Here is a 20,527-nt window from a genome sequence, read left to right as displayed (position 1 = left end):
CACTCAGATAGTAACGGATAGGAGTGTTGCTAACAATAAGCCGGACATACTAGTTATGGATAGGAAGGGTAGAGTGGCACATATCGTCGATATCGCCATACCCAATGATGATAACATGCAGAAAAGCAGGGGCGAAAAGATCCGGAAGTACCAGGACCTTAGTTTCCAACTAAGAGAAATGTACAACCTGGACAAAACGACGATTGCGCCTATAATACTTTCCACGAGTGGCCTCGTGCCCAGAACAACGGTGACTGCTGTCAATGAGCTGGGCCTATCCACTGGTCTGGTTGTAGAGGCGCAGAAGGCAGTCCTTCTAGATACGGTCCGTATCGTCCGAAAGTTCCTGAGTGATGCCCATTAAGCAGATCTATACAGCCAATCGCCGCGTGCAGCCCGTTATTATTTGGATTTAGTTTTTAACTCCGAGAGATAGATAGAGAGATAGGTAGTAATTTAGATAAGGGGTTGTGGCAAAGTCCACCCCCCTAAGTGATTTCCCTAATAAGGAGTCAGAAATGAAATAATAATAATAATAACCGTTCCTTACAATAATTGAGGAAAGAGAATTTAAATATTGTGAAGCAATTCGAAGCAAGCTGCTTTCTCAAGATTTAGAATCTGAATGGTTCATATAACCTTCAATATAACTCAAATGAGCTATAGAATAAACTGCAGCCTTTTTGGCCAGTTCAAACCAGATACACCTGCATATTTAAACAGTCCAGTGTTATCTTGTTATCATAAAAGCCAGTAGTAGCCCTCAGTGTTTTAGCATGAAGTTGAGTGCAGATATATCTATACATTTTTTTTTTTTTAAAGCTATGTTATTTAAAGGGGGTTTTAAAATCCCCAGTATATGCTTGTTTGGATTTCATTTAGAATTATGAAGCAAAGCCAGAAAGAAATACGTAAAGCTTTTATGTAAACAAAACTGATCGAGTCTACATGCATATACATGCATGGGAGATTGAGCGAATATCAGCTCCCCCCAATCAAAATATTAGACAGGCTAATCCACAAAGCAGTGACACAACTGTTGACTTAGGTGTTTCAGGTTTATTAAAAAAAAAAAAAACGTGTGACCAGCCACAGTTAAATAAAGAATTGCTCAAGCTATAATGTAGAAAGTCCCAGAATGGTTATAACTTGATTTAAAGTTCCTATTTTGTATTAAGCTTTAATTTTAATATTTTATTGAAGCGCCTCTGTAGCCGAGCGGTTAGAGGCGAGAGCTGTAAAGCTAATATGTATTGTGGTAATGGGTTCGATTCCCGGTCTCTAGCCCTTGGATTTTATTTAATGGTTAATAAAAGAAATTTACAGTAAAATGTTTGCTAGTCACCTCCGTCCACGACACCTAATTTGGTAGTTGGACGTAAAGCCCGCCTGAACAAAATAGGCAATTACTTTACTTTACTTTTCATATTTTATTCCTGTAGGCGGAAAACACGAATAACTCTTACATTGACGCCTCAAACGTGCGTTTCGATACCTCACTAGCGTATCTTCTCAAAATTAGGAGCCCAGATCCTCGTACTTAAACCAGTGCCAGTCTTGTTCATCAACAGAACATCTTAGTAAGATTACTTGCCAGCTGAAACACCAGCTTCTTTCATTGCCAGAATCTGAATTCCGTTACTGCGTTAGTCCATGACCGCAGTTAGTAAGGTTTCTTCGGTATGGAGAGCCATAGTTTATTATCTGATCTCCGCTGAACGGATCAATATAGCTAACAAAGTTACTTTGTTGGCCATAGAAGTTTCGTTATGTTCAAGTAACCAACAGTCTTAAGTCAGCACATCCTTCCCTCTCGGAGGACTCCCTCTTCAGAAACTGGATTCTAAGAAGTTCTAGCATAAAAGGAAAAAGAAGAGAACCTCTCTAAAAATAATCAGTAAGCACGCTAACCCCCGTTTAGCGTTCGACCATAGAATAGCACACACCTAACAAAGAACGAACTACAGCCCTGTACATCCAATACATTAGCTTCAGAGAAAATGCTTTCTCTTTTTTCACGCATGTTTATTTTTTCATGCTTAAGTCCATGATAACATAGATCCCTAAATAACCTATAGTGGTTTCTTGACCATTACGCTTTAGATAATGCAGTGGTCATTTCTTCTTTCAGAAAATCTATCTACGAGATTGGAGACTCTAAACCACAGCCCACTGTAAATTCTAAACTCTACTTAGCTTTGTGGAGGTACAACCGATCTGCGTTGCAAATAGTTGATGTTTGCAACAAATTTTGGTTTAAAAAAAAAAAAAAAAACGTGTTCAGTGATTGATTAACCGTTAAGCCAAATAAGCAGGTGCCCTAAGGCAACAAAGGGTGGAGATGCAACCTAAATTTTCCACAGACAAAGCCATTTGATCCAAATTTAGAATGTTGGTTGCCTAACAATATTCAATTATTATTAATAAAAAAGTAATGCCTATTTTTTCAGGCAGGCTTTACTTCCAACTACCAAATTAGGTGTCGTGGACGGAGTCGACTAGCAAACGTACTTCACTGTAAGTTTCTCATATTAACTATTAAATAAAATCCAAGTCCTAGACCGCGAATCAAACCCACTACCACAATAAATCTTGGTTTTGCGAGCTTCGTTTCTATCCATTCGGTTATCGTGTCGCTTAATCGTTATTAACATTATACAAGTATAGGGAGGTATAAACAAAACTGTAGAATAACCTAAACTAACCTAACCACCAATCCTTCCCCAAAAGTGCCTTCCAAGTGCCAAGCGTTTTCTAGAAAAATATTCCAAATAAAAGTTATAGGTCTTTATATCAATTTGTGCAATTAAGAACTGCATTAGTAAACAATTAGAAAATCTTTAGAATCATTTTCGTTAACAACTTTAAATATTGTGAAGTAGATGGAGTAAAGTGCAACTTTGGTTAACCAATTTTGATAATTGCTCTGTTTGTAGCAGCAATTATGGTGGGCGAAGTCAAGATCTAGGCAGGCTAGAGTTATTCGACGTTCAGGTTGCTTTTTTTTCTACAAACGTTTGGTGTGGAGTTTTAGATGTGATAAATTAGATGAACTGGTGCGGGAAGAGCTGGAGCAGAGAAACTATCCAGCGGCAGCACTCTCTATAGGAGAAGGATGACGTTTAGGTCTTCAGGCTGCAAGGAAGTCGCGGGGCCATTGGCGATTCAGTCGGCGAGGAGGATTTTTAGGGCTGTCAGAAGAGGCGAGAGATAGTACAAGAGGATTAGTGCAAGTAGAGAGAGCAGTATGGAGCTTTGGATATTTAGTCTTGGCGAGTTGTTTGTATACGAATGGGATGTTCAGATCGTTGTAGTCACGTAGTAAGGATCGTCAAACTGTATCTGTCGGAGGAGTTTTGACTGAAATGTCTTGTACAGTTCGTAAGTTTGTAGGTTTGGCTGAAATCCACAGCTCTAGGTTTGAGAATAGTGCTGTATATTAAACGTTTCGAGTTCTATGGGCAATTCGGAGCGTCATCCAAGAGTAGTCTGTAAAACAGTTTTTCGCACGTTTTGTCATTGCTTGCCTTTTAAGTCTAGTGTAATTTTGGTAATGATGGGACAAATACAATATCCAGGCTCTGATGAAGGCAATAAGTTTGCCGGAACGTTGGCAAAAAGAGGGAGTTGTTTTTTGCTCTGGACCGATTCCTCGCTAAATTGAATCCTTAATATAAATAGTTTAGGGTCACTAAAAGCCTTCATTACCTTCATTTTTGAGTTACGGTGGATATCAATAGTCCAAACCACTTTTTTGCTTATTATCGGGTTATCTCAAAACGAAATTTTATCAATGGTGAGGCTACCCAATAACTACTAGGCGTAAAAAAAAAGAGTTTAAATAAATAAATTAAGCGCTAATGGGTTATTTTTTAGAAGATAACCCAAGCATTCATCTTTATCATAAGGTTTGTTTTATACGAGGACGTGTAATAAAAAAAAGAGACGGTGAGATTGAAAGTATTATTCTGACTGACACCCCTCATTTAGCGAGAATTCTGAACCCTGCAAGCTAAGAACTCTTACACACAGGAAATATATTCGCTGTCCATTAGCTTAACATCAGAATCTATGGACTGAGTTGTTAGCAGATGGGACACTAAAAACTGGCTACCCCTAGATACACACACACTCTATATATACACGGAGTGGACCAACATTCCCATTCGACCCTTCTAGCATCATCAGTTGAGGACCCCCAGTGTCTACTAGAGGAATACCCGATACCTTAGCCCCCGAACAAGCTTTCCCCCTTACAAATAATTTTCGGCCCTGCACATAGTAAGCAAACCTACGCACCGACTGCGCTACTGACACACCCCACATGCACTAGCCACTTAATAATTCATTACAACGCATAATCACTAGCCGTAAATACTAAATTATATCACATACACACAAACACGCTCAACTCAAGAATTAGTACCCCCCAAAGAGCTTCTAAAAACATAACCTAACCTTACTTAAATACAAAGAAAAAAAATCCTTGAGACAATCGACATTAATCCTACTAAATGCTAAGCTATAAACGCTATAAAAAGCAAAACAATGTCCACAAATATTAATGTAAAATCATCCAAAATTGGAAACAGAATATTGTTGTAGAAATAAGTTGCCAAATAGTGAAACGAAAAAAACAAGAGCTTTTGTTTGTTGACCCAAGTTGTTCCCAACAAAACGTTTCTACAAAATCCTGTGACATTATACGCAAAGCTGTCAGATTTACAATTAGCTGTTCTTATTTTGATCCCATTTTCAGCAAAGACCAAAAGCAAGAGCGGTTTAATTCTCAGTCGACGAAGATGATAATTCGAATCAATAGATGGGTCAATTGTATGCCATTAGGTCTATGTTTTATTTCCAATTTAGTGATCTAGAGCAGCGTTTCCCAAAAGTATTTTGGCTCGCGTACCCTTGGTAGTGTATCATGCTAAATTTAACCATTTCGTAAAAATGATTGTATTTCGTGAAATTTGTTATTCCAAGTGTGTTATTTTATTATTATTATCTTTATCTGTATACAGATACAATTTATCTGTTGCAAAGGAGTTCCAGTTCATGTTCACTTCATAAACTTTGTAAAGTGTAAGATCTTAGTTTTAAAACTTTTTTAAATTAAATTTAATGTTGCTTGGATAGAGCTTACTCATTACAATCAGTCTCTTTAAGCAGATTTTTACATAGTTATCATTTAAGTTCTGCCACATGATAATTCTATTAAATTTTCTTTATAATGAAGTAGCTTTTCCTAAATTTTCTTTATAGTTAAACTTGCACAGCAATCTTGGATTTATTGCCAAAATTTAGTTAAAGAATTTATATTTAATCAGTAATTTTTTAGTTTTTTTTAAAATTTATCCGTGATTTAATTCCATTTTTAATTTAAGTAATTATTATTGTTATCTTAATTCCTATTTTTGAATTAGGTTACTCTTATTTCTGATTTTTTATATTGTTTTCACCGCTTTTGTCTTTCTTTTACCTGATATTTTTATTTATTTATTTTTTCTCATTTAATTTAGTTATTATCATTAACTAAACATATCATTAACATTTGCGTTATTGTAAAATAATATTAAATATGTTTATATTATTATTTTTTTTTCTTTTTTTCTAAATGTAATCTGTAAGATAGATTTACTTTTTTCTGTTTGTATTTTTATTTCTTCTCTCTCAACCTCAATATCAACCTCCGGCAGACGGTTTTATCATGCAGTAGAACGTATAGAAATACATTATTTTTGTATCTATTTCTTTATTATGTAATAAAGCATTATTAATATCTATTATTATTATTAATTCGGATCAGTTTTCACTCAGTTAATTTAGCCAAAAAGACACTAACAGTACAATAGTAAGTGAAAAATTCTAACTTATTTAAATAATCCTTATTTAATAATATTAAATAATGCTTACTTAAATAATTAAGATTTAAATAATAAAAATAACGTAGTTGGTCATATTTAGTTATTGAGCCTTCAAATAAGTTTGCTTTGTATAACTAGACTAAGACTATTAAGACTATAACTAAGAATAATAACTATTAAGACTAGTTTAATAAGCAACTATAACTGTATGTATAGCTTGGTCATGTTTAAATATTAAGCCTAGAATGAAATTAAGTTACAACTGCAATTTTCTCCAAGTAATTTTGCTCAATATTATTTATTTTGTATAATTCAATAATTAAGACTAGTTTATTGGTCAATTTCAACTGTATCGTAGTTTAGTCATATTTAAATATTGAGCCTAGAAGAGAGATAAGTTATAACTGTATTTCCTCTAAGTAATTTTGTTATTAAAAAATTGGTTGTTTAATAATTAAGGCTAGTTTAATAGACAATTTTAACCTGTTTAGTAGCTTCTTCATATTTAAATATTAAGCCTAGAAGAGAGATAAGTTATAACTGTATTTCCTCTAAGTAATTTTGTTATTAAAAAATTGTTTGTTTAATAATTAAGGCTAGTTTAATAGACAGTTTTAACCTGTTTAATAGCTTCTTCATATTTAAATATTGAGCCTAGAATACAACTAAGTTACAACTACATTTCCTCCAAGTTAGTTTGTTCTGTATAACTCAATAAATAAAGCTTATTTAATAGGCAACTCTAAGACTATTAACTATTACACAACTTGGTCATACTTTAAATACCAAACCCAGAATACAACTCAATTTCTACATACATGCAAAATATATTTTTACAGTATATCTCTATAATTAAGGCTTGTTTATTTTTAATAGGGTTTATTTATTGTGAGATTATTTGATGATTTAATTAAATGAATTTGTTTTCAGTTATATTTTATTCATTTACTTTTAGAAAAGATTTTTAAGCATTTTTTTTTTATATTTATTTATTTTATTTTATTTATTTATTAATTTTTTTTTTTTAGTAAAGCTAATAAACACATTCAATGGTACAAAGGAACATACAGACGAGTTCTGTTGTGCTTGTTGCTGTGCGCGAGCGTGTGTACGTACGCCTGTATGGGTGCTTGTGTAAATTCACTTACTGAACCCCACTGTTGGTTCCCCAAATGAATCCCCACAAACCCCCGTGTGTATACTGGGGAATAGTTACGCTAGCGCGTCCAGTCCCAAGCCGAAATACACAGATATGCTTTTAGCTTGAGTATATCGTTTTCCTCCCAGCCTGTGACGTCATGCACTGGCGGTTCTACATACCCTCCTATATAGTAGCGTATGCAATGTACTCAAACATAAACGTACGCACGCACACATATACATACACACACTAATAAGTTTTGACGTATGCGTTTCGCCCACATAGTCCAAAAAAAAATTACGATATATACTGATGGATATGTATCCATAGTACTGCACAAGATAGAGTTGGAAAATATAGTAAAAATAGGCCTTAATTATTATATAAATATTACCAGTGTAAATACTGGTCACTTTTGCAAATACTTACGAGCAATAAGTTAGAAATTGCCTTATAAACTTATAAAATCCTTAATTTAAGTTCTATTGGACTTACTTTAAGAAAATTAAGCTGCAACTTAGTATTATCTAGCATTCTATATTTAAATATAATCAGACTAAAGTTGTTTATGAAAATAGCCTTAATTGCTCGGCAGACATACAGTGGTCAAAAAAAGTATTCATACACTAAGTTTTCTTACTTTATCTACTGAACTTTTGTTTCTAGGATGACTATTTCTTCAGCACTGAAATCGAACATAGTAACAATGAATTTAATGCTCTCGTTTTCTTTCATAAACATAAAGAATTTGGGAAGAATTAAAAAGCGGCTTATTGGCAAACTTTCGAGTGAAATCCAGTCTTTTCATCCCATTGATTTCACTAATAAATTGTTTCTTCCTTGCAGTTCTACCTTTGTAGCTCGTTGCATGTAGGCGATTTCGGATAGTCTGTGGCGTAACAAGGGTCCCTGAAGTTGACGCGAGGCTTTCCGAGAGTTGGCGTGCTCATCGAAAGCACATACTTCTTTCAACAGGATAACAATCCCAAACATACAGCCTAAAAAGCTAAGAAATGGCTGCTTTATAATGCCCGGAAACAACTTGTCACCCCTCTACAGTCTCCGTGTATAAACCCTATTGAAAATATATGATCTTATTTGGAGAGGAAAATTCGCAAATTGAAATGTTCTTCCAGAAAAGAGCTCATAACCAATTAAAAGAAATCATGGGCAGAAATCACATCTCAAGAGACACTAAACCTGGTGGAATCTATGCCAAGTAGGCTTCAAGCAATAATAAATGCAGAAGGGTTGCTTACAAAATATTAGGTCTTTAGTTTTGCGTTAATTATAACATTCAGACTGAGTGTTTGAATACTTATTTTGCATACAATAAATTATTTTTCTGCTTTTTACTCAATTCTTTATGTTTATAAAAGAAAATGAGAGCATTAAATTCATTGTTACTATCTTTGATTTCAGTGCTGAAGAAATAGTCATCCTAGAAACAAAAGTTCAGTAGATAAAGTAAAAAAGCTTAGTGTATGAATACTTTTTTTGACCACTGTACTTTGAAATAATCCAGTGGTAACTTAATCATATTCTGGTCTCCAAATTTAAATTGGCCACTCTAAGCAGAAAGGCCAAAAGCTATAAGGTAAAGTAGCCTTGTTTCATAACCTTTTTTTTAATGTGTTTTACTGAAAACACATACATTTCATTAATTAACAGAGTATAATTAAAAATCTTAGCCAATATGATAGAATTGCAGAACTAAGCTATAAACGATAATTGTTATAAGAAATTTACTGCTATTAGAATTATTGTTTTAGGAAACGGAAATACAAAAGCTGTTTGGTAGCTTCCTGTATTATATCGGCAGGAATTCGTTTGGGGATATAAAGTTTCCGTTACTGTTACTACAGACCATGCGAGTTTTACTATTGCATGATTATTTGTGTTTATGTCTGTGTGTATAATATCAATGAAGGGTAACTTTAACTCCCAGTATGTGGTTGTTCAATTGCATGTGTTTGCGTGCAAACTGCAGCATTTTATGTCATCTGATCTGTGCTATATATATACATTTCGTGCCAATCTCAGGAAATGCTAAAAATTATTGTGGTACGCCGAGATTTATTGGAATTTGTGCTATATGAGCCGTTATTTGATGTAACTAAGTTTACAACAGAATTGTTTACTCCAAATGCGTTTACTACGGAGTGCAAATTCATATGATTCAGATAGGATTATAAATATAATCCTTTTCTAGAATTAGGAAGTGAGCCAGGGGTATTCTGCTAAGCGACGAAGGAGATCATTGCGCTTCTACTAGTGCCAGGTATCAACCACTTAATCTACCACGTGAGGAAACAAATCGCCCAAGTTATCTACAGAACTTCTAAGGGAAGACCTGGAAAGAGAAATGGTAGCTGGAATTTCCAAAGACAACTCTTCCTTCCCTCGTTTTTCATAGGAAGGTTTCGCCAAATTAAAAGCAGAGAAAGAATTAGTTAGGGTATCCTCATATTCCCATCCATACCTGGCAACCAACCAAGTCTCCAAGAATGTTCCAAGTAGAGCGGGGCAGTCACAAACCCTTCTCCCAACGCTTCATAGATATCCTGAGCCTGAATTCCCCAACTTAAGGGAAATTGGAAGAAATGGGAGCCGATAATCAGAGATTACCACTCCCTGCTGTCCAATGCACTCCACTTTGTGTGTCACCCTTCAGTTATTTGCAAGTTATCAACGGATCTGGTTACAGTCACATCCATATATCCGAATCTCAAGTCACCTTAAATTGGAACAAACTAGAGTTTACCATGGACACGCCAACCTTTAAGCGTTCTGTTTGGGTGAGCTGCCTGCAGGACGCTAAGATCTCTAAAGTAATGAATAGTCTACTTTCCCCTTTGGATAGCCAATGTCTATTGGCTATTTTTTCAGGCGAGCATTGTGTCCAGCTAACTTATTACTTGTTACTGACAGAAGCGACTAGTAAACAAAGATCGACTTTTTTAAATTAATAAAACCTTCAAAAAAGCTTAATTTGGATTCATTTGTAACCACAAAGGTTGCCAGAGCCGGCTGGACTGTAGCGCTCCTAGCGTTGTCTTACAAAAAAAAAAAAAAAGATTACCTTCCTTCTACATGTATTTAGTATGCTTTAAACGTCAAGTTTCCTTAGTGTACCTATTTGGCCAGGTTAAAAGCTTTATTTTCTTTTTTTCCGTTATTTAATTACTAGTTTTTTCTTTAGTTTATTTCAATAGTTTTTCATTTCTGATTTTATACACATCAGTTTATTACTTTTATTTCTGTTTTATGCCTGATACTGGATCTAATTTTTGTACATATTCTTATCTGTACATACTATTGTAAGTAGTCTTGTTTATATGTATCTGTTGTTTCCGTTTTCTGAATATTGTCTCTTCAATATTTCACTGCTTGTACGGAGATTGTCGGAGACCTATTTGGTTAAGAACCAGTACAGATACGACGGTAGCAATCTCGAAGTACGTATCAACTTTCCTTTCTAGAGTTTAACGAAGAGCTAGCGAGGATACTCGGCTTGCCTGGTGCGAATATTACCTCGATTGGATCAACTGCCCGGAGGCCAAGGGTAGTTCAAATAAAACTTAAAATCATATTGTATTATTATTAAAAAAAAAAAAACACTATTATTAGAAGGATAAATGTATTCAAATTGAATGTTCTACGTTCCAGGTACAATGGGAAGATAAGAGGCTTCTCTATTCCTGATGCAACTACACCCTTTGCAAATGCACTTCTAATAAGCTCCACTCCTCCTCAATAAAAAATACAGAATCATGGAGCTGAAGAGTTTCACTTACTTTAAAGAGGTGCACGCGATTGACACTGTTCCTTTACATATAGGACATTACAGCCTTCGACATTACTAGTTGAATACTTGATATATTGTAAGATTTAAAAGAATAACTTCGAGCAAACCTAATAGGTGAACAAGAAGAAGCAGAAAATTAAAATAAAAAATGCATCAACTAAAACAAATGCATCAAGAGAACTATTGTGAGGCGTTTGGTAGCAGAAAATTCCAATAACGCTGTCTCTGGTTTGGCGACAGAGGTGCGGTATATGAGTTAGCCTTTAGGTTTTTTGAACGAGGTGGTATTTTTTATGAAACGTTGGGTTCGTAGGGTGAAAATAAAATTATAGGTCTCTGGAATTCATTCAAACTGTATGAATTGGTACAGTTTGCACCAATAGGACAGAAGATACAGGAATCCGAAATATGAAAGAAATGTAAAGCGCATAAAATTCCATCATATATCTCCTCACAAAATACAGCTAAAAAGCTGCAATTGTGCACAATCGTAAAGGCTTGGGAGTACTGTAATTGTCTTATATTTTCGCAGAGATTACTTCAATAGTACAGGATGCGCAATTCTGAATAGTAGAGGATTTTGTAACAATTTTTATGTGAGTGCTCCATCCTATATGAGTTCTGACTTTTGATATCTGTAATTTATTTCAGCCTAGTTTGCAATAAACTCTTTAGAGTGATTTGAATATTTGCACTAACTTTGTTTGATTAACTTTGCCAGGCAAGCACGGTAGCATAGGTTCTGCTTTATTACAGAATTTTATTATTTTTTTTTTTTTTTTTTTTTTTTTTTTTGGCGCATCAACAGCTGAGGTCATTAGCGCCCGGAGCTTTTTCCAGTGCACTGCCGGCCTCCGGACAGTGTTCTCTCGTTACAGACAACACTGTCCATCACCGGACAGTGAGCTGTAAGAAGCTCCTAGGAAGAGAAAATCTAAGGGTCAGCTGCTGGAATTTTATTATTGATTTATAATATGAGTACTGTTTTCTTTGATTATGCTAGTTTATTGTAATTAATTGAATGTTGTTTAAACAGAGATGGTTCTTATTTAAACAGTTCCGCTCTATATTTTGTTTTATTTTCATACAATGAATAATTTTATAGAGTATTTAGAAGTGGTTCAAGAAAAACTTTTTTTAATATTTTTGTTTAAATAAACTTCTTTTTCACTGACGTTACAGCAAATTTATTGCCTTCTTCTTCAATAAGAAGTAATTAATATGCAATCTAGAAATAATACTCAATCCAAAAATATTTTTTATACTTACCTATTTTTGTAGAAAATTAAAATTTTGGTGTGAACCAAAATTCACACGGGATTTTCTTACCGCATTAACTTAATAAAAGTTGTCTTGAAACTTACAGTTTGTACTAAGTAAATTACTTCATTATCTTATTTCCTTAAAAAAAAAAAAAAAAATTAAAAAAGTTGAGTGTTAAAAGGGTTGTAATTACTGTTTATAATTTCTTAGATGTCACAGATCCTTATGCTGGCTACTTCATTCGTAACAATTTTTTTTGTTAAAATAATAAAATGTATATTACATCTTCAGTTCCTACCAGGTCAACTCAAGGCTGGTTTGGGACTGTCTGGGTGCCCTGAAGGAAATTAGTGACCAGAATAAGGTCTTTCTAGTTTGGGTACCTGATCATTCAGGACACAAGGGGAACGAAATGGCAGACTTATTGGCCCGGGAAGGCTCTGCGGGACACTTCGTTGGCCCGGAGCCCTGCTTTGGGGTTTCGAAATGTGTTAAGTCTGCGGCCATTAACTTTTGGGTTAGTAGGGCTCAGGAGTGGTGGCTTGCCACCACTGGGCAGAGACAGGCGAAGGAGTTCATCAGAGGCTATTCGCCGAGGCTGACCGCAGAATTAATCCGTCAAGGTCGTGGGGCTATAAGGATAATTGTAGGCCTACTAACTGGCCACTGCAGGCTCAGAAAACACATGCATCGCATGGGCCTGGCAGATGATAGCCTTTGTAGGTTCTGTCAGGAAGAAGAAGAAACGGCACTGCACGTGTTGTGTCAGTGTGAGGGGCGTGTCTGGCTAAGGATGTTACTTCTCGGGAAGAAAAAACCAAGGCCTGAGAGCTTTACCCAGGAGCCACTCTCCAGAATTAAGAGTCTGATTAAGCGGACGGGTCTGGAGGGTGAGCTCTAAAGTCGGAGAGCCACAATAGATCCATAGGGGTCGTGGTGGCGTAGGCCTTGAGGCCGCCCTAATTTAATCTAATCTACATCTTCATAGAAACTTAATTTTAAATCTATTCCAAATTATTCTGATTTATCTTCATTTAATTCACAGACGTACTATGAAAACTATCGAGGTATTGTGCTGCTATCAGTCGTGTATAAAATTATGGCCAAAACTTCGATCAATAAATACAGTCCAGTCATAAAGGAGAGTCCAGGTTTGTTGAGAACGCATTCTAATCAGAAATTCGCATATGTTCAGCTAAGCGTTCAGTAACATCGTTAGGTCAGCCAATTCAGTAAACTGAGGCCTTGATATTTGGCCTGTAAAGAAGCTTGACTCAACACAGTTCATGCTTTAGTTTCGAAAACAGCTATTTTGTTGAATCTGTCGGAATGTAACTATATTAATACAAAATAATATGAAATTCTGAGACTTATTAAAGGTTTCAAAATCAAGAGTTTCTTAGTTATTGAACCGAACTGAAGTGTACGGTCCAGTATAATCAAAAAATCATGAAATTTACTTACTTTAGTTGCCTGACACACAATATTTGTGAGACATTTTGTTATATTGTTATTGGATCGTTTGTTATTTAATGTTCCAGTGAGCATTTAAGATGTAGCGTAAAAATTATCATTAAGTATATTTTCAAGCTTATGAAATGTAGTTCTGAGCTTAATTATTAGTATGTACTGTTTAAACACACTTGAAGAGGCTTCAACCCTGTCGGCTGATTTGAGCTAATTTATTTGTTTGTTAATTTGTGTATTCACTTATTGTATTTGTTTATCTATAGCTCAATAAATGGCTTACTTATTTATTTAAACACAAGCCCAATACAATTCACAGAAAAAGAAAAAATGGAAACATATTTTTTTACTTTTAATTACTCCTCATTATAAGAGGATCTACCTAAACTAGAAGCAAAAATTTTAAAAACAAACAAATCGTTCATCTCGTTATAAAAAATAAATAATATTTATAATAATAATAAGAATATTTATAACTTCATTATCAAATTTCGTTTAACTTACCATTCTTTCAATCCACCAATTTATAAAATTTGTAATTAATATTATTAATTTGCTTTCAGAATGAACAAGGTCTGGTTTACACAAAAACCAATAGGAACTTTTAGGTCTACTGTGGATTTTGATTTCTCCTGGTGCCCTTAAGTAGGTGTAGAGACACATTGTGGGATATCTGGAGAAACGATGTTGCTGGCTAGAGGTGCGGCAGTATCCTGCACTTGGTAATGTCATTTTGTAATGCATGCAGCTTCTCTTGAGCAATAAATTTGTAGGGAGCACGTCTAGCACTAAACACAACATTAAGAATCGAAACAGGGAAAGAGGCTAATACTAAATGTGGAACAGTGTAAAACAGAACTCAGACAGTTAACTAAGGTTACGACTGCAGTAAATGCGTGCTTTGATGGAAATTGAAGCTGGTGACTTCGTCAGAATAAGTAAATCCAGTAATTATTAGTGCTAAAATAGGTAAAAAATGTTTTACAGATTAGGAAACTTTTGGTATGAAAAATTTCTACAAACAAAATTATTTATTAAAAAATTATCATGCTTATAGTTTTTTTATGTTTATTGGAAAGATTTGGAAGAAGCTTTAATTTTATGATACAAGTTAAAAATTTCTATCAACTATTTGTCTTACTCGGTAACTCCAGACTTTTTGAAGCAGTCATATTAGTTGCTGAACGCCATGTAATGCGTGACTCTAAGAACGTGATAAGTAACTGTGGTAAATATCTCTTCGCCAAATGGTGAGGACATACCTGTGTCCCAATTACTCTTTTTCTTTTTTGCCTAAAAAACAAAACAAAAAAGAACTCATACAAACACAGAGTAAAACATAACTTGAAATAGGTCGTAATTTTCTAAGGTGTAAATAGTCAGCGTTCTTTTAATTTAGTTACCGAATCGTATATTGTAGTTCACAAACTAAATTTATCAACATCAGCTGTGTAATACATCAAAATATTATATAAAATACATAAAATATAGTATGTATATAGTGTAGTTCCTTTCTATAGTTTGGACATTAACGTTCGCGATTTTTTATGCTTTATGAAAAATCAGCGGAGTCCCTCTATTTTCATAACCTTCAGTACTTAGTGCGGTCATTTAAAGAAACGTTAACTAAAACATTTTTTGTATTAACTAAATGACTATTTGTGGGTAAATAAACAATATTTTTAGGCTGTATTAGTGGTACAATGACAATTTTTAAGATCTACAGCACATAAAGTAGCGTTTAAAATACTCAAAATTAACAACTTTGGAACTGTTTTCAAGGAAATCTAAAAAAACTGAATAACTTTTTTTGGCAGTCAATCTATTTTCTTCGGAATTTGGGAGGCAAATTGGATTCTTTATTAAAGTTAATTAAAAGTTTAAAAGTTAACTGGTTTAGGAGCATCATAGTTGGCGTAGTTCAATGAGCGGTTAGCTCCCTTTTAATGCTAGTCGTACTCACTCTTAATTTTACTTTTTAAATTGGCGCACCAAGGCAATAGCCCTACCAAAGCGGGTAGTGTTCAATCACTGTTACCAGTTGTTGCCTCTTGCCTATCTATTCAACAGTTTCACTGCTATTGCTAAGAATCGTTACCCTTTACGCCTTCGAGGGTGATAAAACGAACTCATCTCCTTTGACTACGCCTGATCGGTGGTATGACGTAAAGTATGTCAGAATAATAATAGTCATTAATTTACATATTCTAGTAAAATACACTTTATTGATTAATCTAAATTATATTATATAAAGTCTGATTAAACTTTTATTTTTCCCCAAAGTAAGAATAAAAATTTGGTAAACGACTTTCTGTAAATACAATTCATAAAGTTCTGTCTTATAAATTTTCTTTTATTACCAATTTCATCAAAATTTTAATTTTTACCTAACGTTATACAGTTTAAAAAACCGTACATCATACTGAAATGACATGTTTATAGAGAAGCGTACCGCTAAGAATTGCCCTAAAATGAAGTTCTGTGGGATATAATGGCTTTTAAAAATCCTTCGTTTTGTACTGTTCATTACCAACGGATAACCATCCAAAATTAGTAAAGATTTGTTTATAAGAAGAAAAATATTGTATTATTGTTTGAGTAATTCAAATTCCACTCTCCTCATGCCAACTTAACTCCATTCCATTACCATTTTATTTCGCTCCTAGGCACATTTTCTTCGCACCAGAAAATTTAAATAACTTCTACTAATTTTGAATACAATGTGTTTAATTGAAAATCCATAAAAATGGAATTATGCCACTAGTAGCGTCAAGGCTTTCCATACAAAAGTCAGACACAATATTATTAAGGCGCATAAAACGAAATCAACTTACCAGGTCACATGATAATGTATTTCATCGTCCACTTTCCAGACCATGACGACTTCTTTTGGTTTTGCCGCACCTTTCTTATGCATCTAGACAACCAAAAATATTTGCAACTTAGGATCTCAATATAGTTTGGTTATATGTTTTTTGAGCGAAAAATGTTATGCTATTGATTTTAAAATGAGCATTGCTGGCCAACTAAAATTGTTTGCTCGAACAAAATAACCAATCATACGTCGACAGACTTGAAACTAATAAAATAGTACAAATAAATACTACGTTAAATAAATAAATTGTGGTATAGACAAACATGTCTGAGTCGAGAAAAAAAAAAAAGGTTAACATTTTAGAATGAATGATAACGCTTACATATATTAGAAGGAAGTAGTCTTAGTCGTTTGGTGGTGAGCAATTTTAATTGCCAGCAAAATATTCTGCACAAAGGGTCAACGATCAAAGACTCGGCACTTGAAAAAGTCGGCATTTTGGGGGAGGGGGCCATTCTTCGCGTCCCAATCAACAACCCTGGATATTGTCGTACTCTGTGCTCTTTACGGGACTTCTTAGAGACTGCATCGGCCATAAATCCCTTTTCTGCGCTGACCAACTTGCTAAGACTGACACCGATAGTTTCAAACCGTCTTTTCTGGGTCTACAATTAACCTCTTCCTAACCTTCTAGGCTACTACATGAACAGAACGCGTTGACCCTCGCTATCCATACTTGTACTCTTCCTCAGAATTAAAGTTTGCTTCAATATATATGAACTATATGTGAATATTTTATTTTTTTTATTTATTTATTACTTGTTACAACTAGCAGTTTTACAAGAGAGTTGGGACTTCACAAAATATATTAAAAATACTATATGTGAATATATATGAACTATATTTCGCTATATGAGCGGTCATAACTGGGAGAAACTGTACAAATATAATGTAACGGCCGGGAAATACAAACAATTTTTAATTAATGAATTTAATTTTTAGTTTGATAGAATTTAATTTTGTTTGTAAGCCATTTTGTATTTTGTTATACAAATTATATTATAAATGAGAGATGTAAGCTTGAAATATTTGTATTCATAAGATATATGTTAATATCGTACAACAGGAGTGAACTTCTGCTGACGGACTTCAATCCATGCAGTAGGTGCTTCAGATTAAAATTAAATTGTGTTTTTGTAAATTTATTTAAAAAAAAATTAATAAAGCATATTCTTCTTCTTATTATTATTATTATTATTCCTCAGAGCAAAGTACCTCACTTCTTCCACATTATCGGAGATTCGTGTTTCACATTGTGGTGGGCTGTGATTTCTGTTTAAAAAACTAGAAAACTACAGAAATACCAACAATAGTTACATTATTACCTTCAAAAAAAAAAAAAAAAATTATGGCGAACGATAAACAAATGCACAAATAAATGAATTTATAATAACTAGAACTAGATAAATGTGTAAAATAAAAATGTGTAATGCTAAATGAAATTTCAAAAATATTAATGACAGGTGTAAAATATATAAATAATAAAATATGTAAATTAATAGCAAGAAATATACAAGTATGTGATTATCCATGAGTTGTGATAAGGCCATATATTAAAGATTCACAATCTGACTTGGTGAATTGTGGAATTGTCAAGAACTACTTACATTCTCCAGTAAGTAGGACGACTCATTGTCTGAAAAAATATAATCCTCGGGCTTCAATTCTTGCTCTAAGCTAGAGGTTGCATTTACTTTTTCCGCTATAAAAAATAAATATCTTTAAAACATGGAGTCTTTCTAAATTATATGCTTAATAATTATATACAAGTCCTTTCCTAAGTTAATCATTATCGTAATCTCGGCAAGGGAAAACTCCTCTGATACTGGATTTCTGGTAGACAAAACCAAACGTGCAAAAAAGAACTATGGCAAAATTTTTTTGTTTTTTTTATAGAATCCTTTACCACTTCGGACTTTTCTTCAATAAAGAAAACACCCTAGGGTATATTTCTAACTCTGTTTTCAGTAAATTTTGTGGTAATTATTGAGAAAATTAGTTTGAGAAATGTAATTACTTACAAGACATTTTTATTTTTTTATTTTGTGGTTAGTTAAAGCCAAAAGATGTAGTAAATTCTGAAAAAGAAAAATATTGATTAGTGCCAAAACCTAGTAATGTGAGGAATTATAACGAATTTGGTAATCACTTTAATGGAAGAGCAAGTTTTTGATTGAATTTGATTTTTTTAACCATTTTTTCCCTAAAATTACCCCTTTTTTTGTAACTAAGAAACTAGTCCACCAGGGTTTTGAGCTAACTATTGTTACTTTACTTTGAATCTTTTTGAAAAAAAAGCGATCATTTTACGCAGAGACAGCAAAGATAAAAAACGCATTAGTTAGAAAAACAGGCAATATTAAAAAGTATTAAACTTTAAGCAGTCTTTCTAACTGTAAAAGATTCTATATCATAACAAGCTGTCGAATGAAAAATTAATGTAGGTTAAAGCTGATATTTCTAATTTAATTTTACACACTTCGTAACATAAGTACTAATCAAAATATAGCATCTCAAAAACGTTTTACATAATAATTATAAGTTAAAAATAGACAATTTAACTTACTTATATTATCTAATGAATAATATTCACTTATAATATTCTGGAAAGCTCAGATAGAATCCAATAATGGTGAATATAATGGAGCGAAAGCGAAGTCCAGTAGTAACTTGATCATAAGTCAACAATTTTGTAATACCTTATTCTTTCAGCTTTATTTATTTAAATTGAAATATATAATAAATTTATTTGCTTTTTTAAAAATACAATTTTTATATAAGCTGGAGTCTAGCCTAAATTATAGTATTCAATCATCCGATACACACAAAATACAAATAAACAAATTAATTCTAATATACAAAAAAAAAAATCAAAAACATTCTTTTAATTGGGTATTAATTATCTATATATCACACTATATACAGTAGTTAATGTCGAGTATATTTATAGCCAACGTTGGATTTCTTCTTTTATTATTATACATTTTTTTGTGAACAAAACTACAGAATTATTTCTTCTCGGCCTTGTGGCTAAGATCAAAGTGAAGTATCTGTTCTTTATTTAAATTTGAATTTAGTTATCAGAAATGTAATGAAATACTAACTAAATTAATTTTTGAAATTTACACCGACTAAAACTTAGAAATAAATTGGAGGCCCCTCAAAAAAAAAAATTAAATTAGAATATTACTAGTTAAAATAGAGGAGATATTTATAAGCACATAATGCAGATATTATTTTATATTATTTTGAGAGTTTGTTTAAAACAGAAAGAAATAACGCCTTCTGCGGTTCTATGGACAAAGTGAAAAGGCTAAATAGAAGTCCATCTGCTACATAACCCTTAAAAACCATCTTTGAGCGTGCATATTTGAAACTTTTCTAGTTTTATCAACATAAACTGGACAAATTTTTCCAAAACTTTTTATTGTATAGCTCTATTTAGGAATTACTGCAAAAAACATTTTTAAAATATTATTTATTGGATAATAACATCATTACAGAAAGCATCTTTAAATGTACTTCATTTCATGGGTGAAAACGTCAATTGATGTAATCATTTCATCGTGTGTAATACCAAATGTAACTCTGCTTAGTGCAGTATTTAGAGACATTGAAGCGTAGAAGATGTAGCAATTCTGAGTAGCCTACACGGTGATAAAATGTCCAGGTTTACGTTATGTTAAGTAAGAATTGAAACAGGAATGAGACAAGGTGCCAGTCCAAGTAGCAATTTGTTTTCATCTGAAACATTATCATCAGAATGAGAAACAATTTGATGACTTACTTTCTCTTACAGCCAAATATTGTGGTTCCTTGAGTCAGACAAAGTGATTATTCGAAAACTGACTGTGAATTATGTATCCACTATTCCAACAATGCAAATCAAAAAAGCTCATACTCCATATTTCTTTTGGCTACTGTACAAAGGGTCCAGGACCGAAAAGAAGTGAACAAAATCACTTGAACGGTTTTGGCACTTTAAGGACAGAATCTTACTTTTTGGTTGTTTTTTTTTCGAAAATGGCTCTAGGATTTCCTTTAAATTCCTTGTTTGAAAATTTTTACTGAAAAATTCAACTTCTAAAGCCATGAGTACATTATTA

At 33.3% G+C, this 20,527-nt stretch overlaps 1 protein-coding gene, 1 long non-coding RNA gene and 1 pseudogene across 2 annotated transcripts; 2 read left to right on the top strand and 1 right to left on the bottom strand.

The window, feature by feature from the left end:
- Window positions 1-10,093: 10,093 nt before the first annotated feature.
- LOC141461720 (uncharacterized) lies at window positions 10,094-16,736 on the top strand. Its single transcript, XR_012463016.1, has 3 exons — window positions 10,094-10,573; window positions 10,678-13,230; window positions 14,110-16,736. It is a non-coding gene; the product is annotated as an uncharacterized lncRNA (long non-coding RNA).
- LOC141461719 (uncharacterized) lies at window positions 14,599-19,084 on the bottom strand. Its single transcript, XM_074142989.1, has 5 exons — window positions 18,988-19,084; window positions 18,443-18,499; window positions 18,029-18,123; window positions 16,381-16,463; window positions 14,599-14,839 (listed from the first exon to the last, which is right to left on the bottom strand). The coding sequence occupies exons 2-5, from the start codon at window positions 18,447-18,449 to the stop codon at window positions 14,671-14,673; spliced, it is 354 nt and encodes a 117-aa protein (XP_073999090.1). The 5' UTR covers window positions 18,450-18,499; window positions 18,988-19,084; the 3' UTR covers window positions 14,599-14,670.
- Window positions 19,085-19,431: 347 nt separating this feature from the next.
- Window positions 19,432-19,554, top strand: LOC141462108 (U2 spliceosomal RNA; annotated as a pseudogene).
- Window positions 19,555-20,527: the final 973 nt, after the last annotated feature.

The sequence above is a fragment of the Rhodnius prolixus genome, unplaced genomic scaffold, assembly GCF_049639745.1.
Source record: "Rhodnius prolixus isolate KJV_2025 unplaced genomic scaffold, Rpr scaffold_12, whole genome shotgun sequence".
NCBI lineage: Eukaryota > Metazoa > Arthropoda > Insecta > Hemiptera > Reduviidae > Rhodnius > Rhodnius prolixus.
The sequence above is the reverse complement of the archived record's forward strand: the minus strand, read 5'-3'. Positions and strand labels throughout refer to the sequence as shown.

Bases quoted from the DNA above. Each gene is read 5' to 3' on its own strand.
- LOC141461719 (XM_074142989.1), bottom strand. The intron at 16,464-18,028 runs GTAAGTAGTTCT...TTGGTTGTCTAG, and splicing joins CGTCCTACTTACTGGAGAAT to ATGCATAAGAAAGGTGCGGC. The intron at 14,840-16,380 runs GTAAGTTGATTT...TTTGTTTTTTAG, and splicing joins ATACATTATCATGTGACCTG to GCAAAAAAGAAAAAGAGTAA.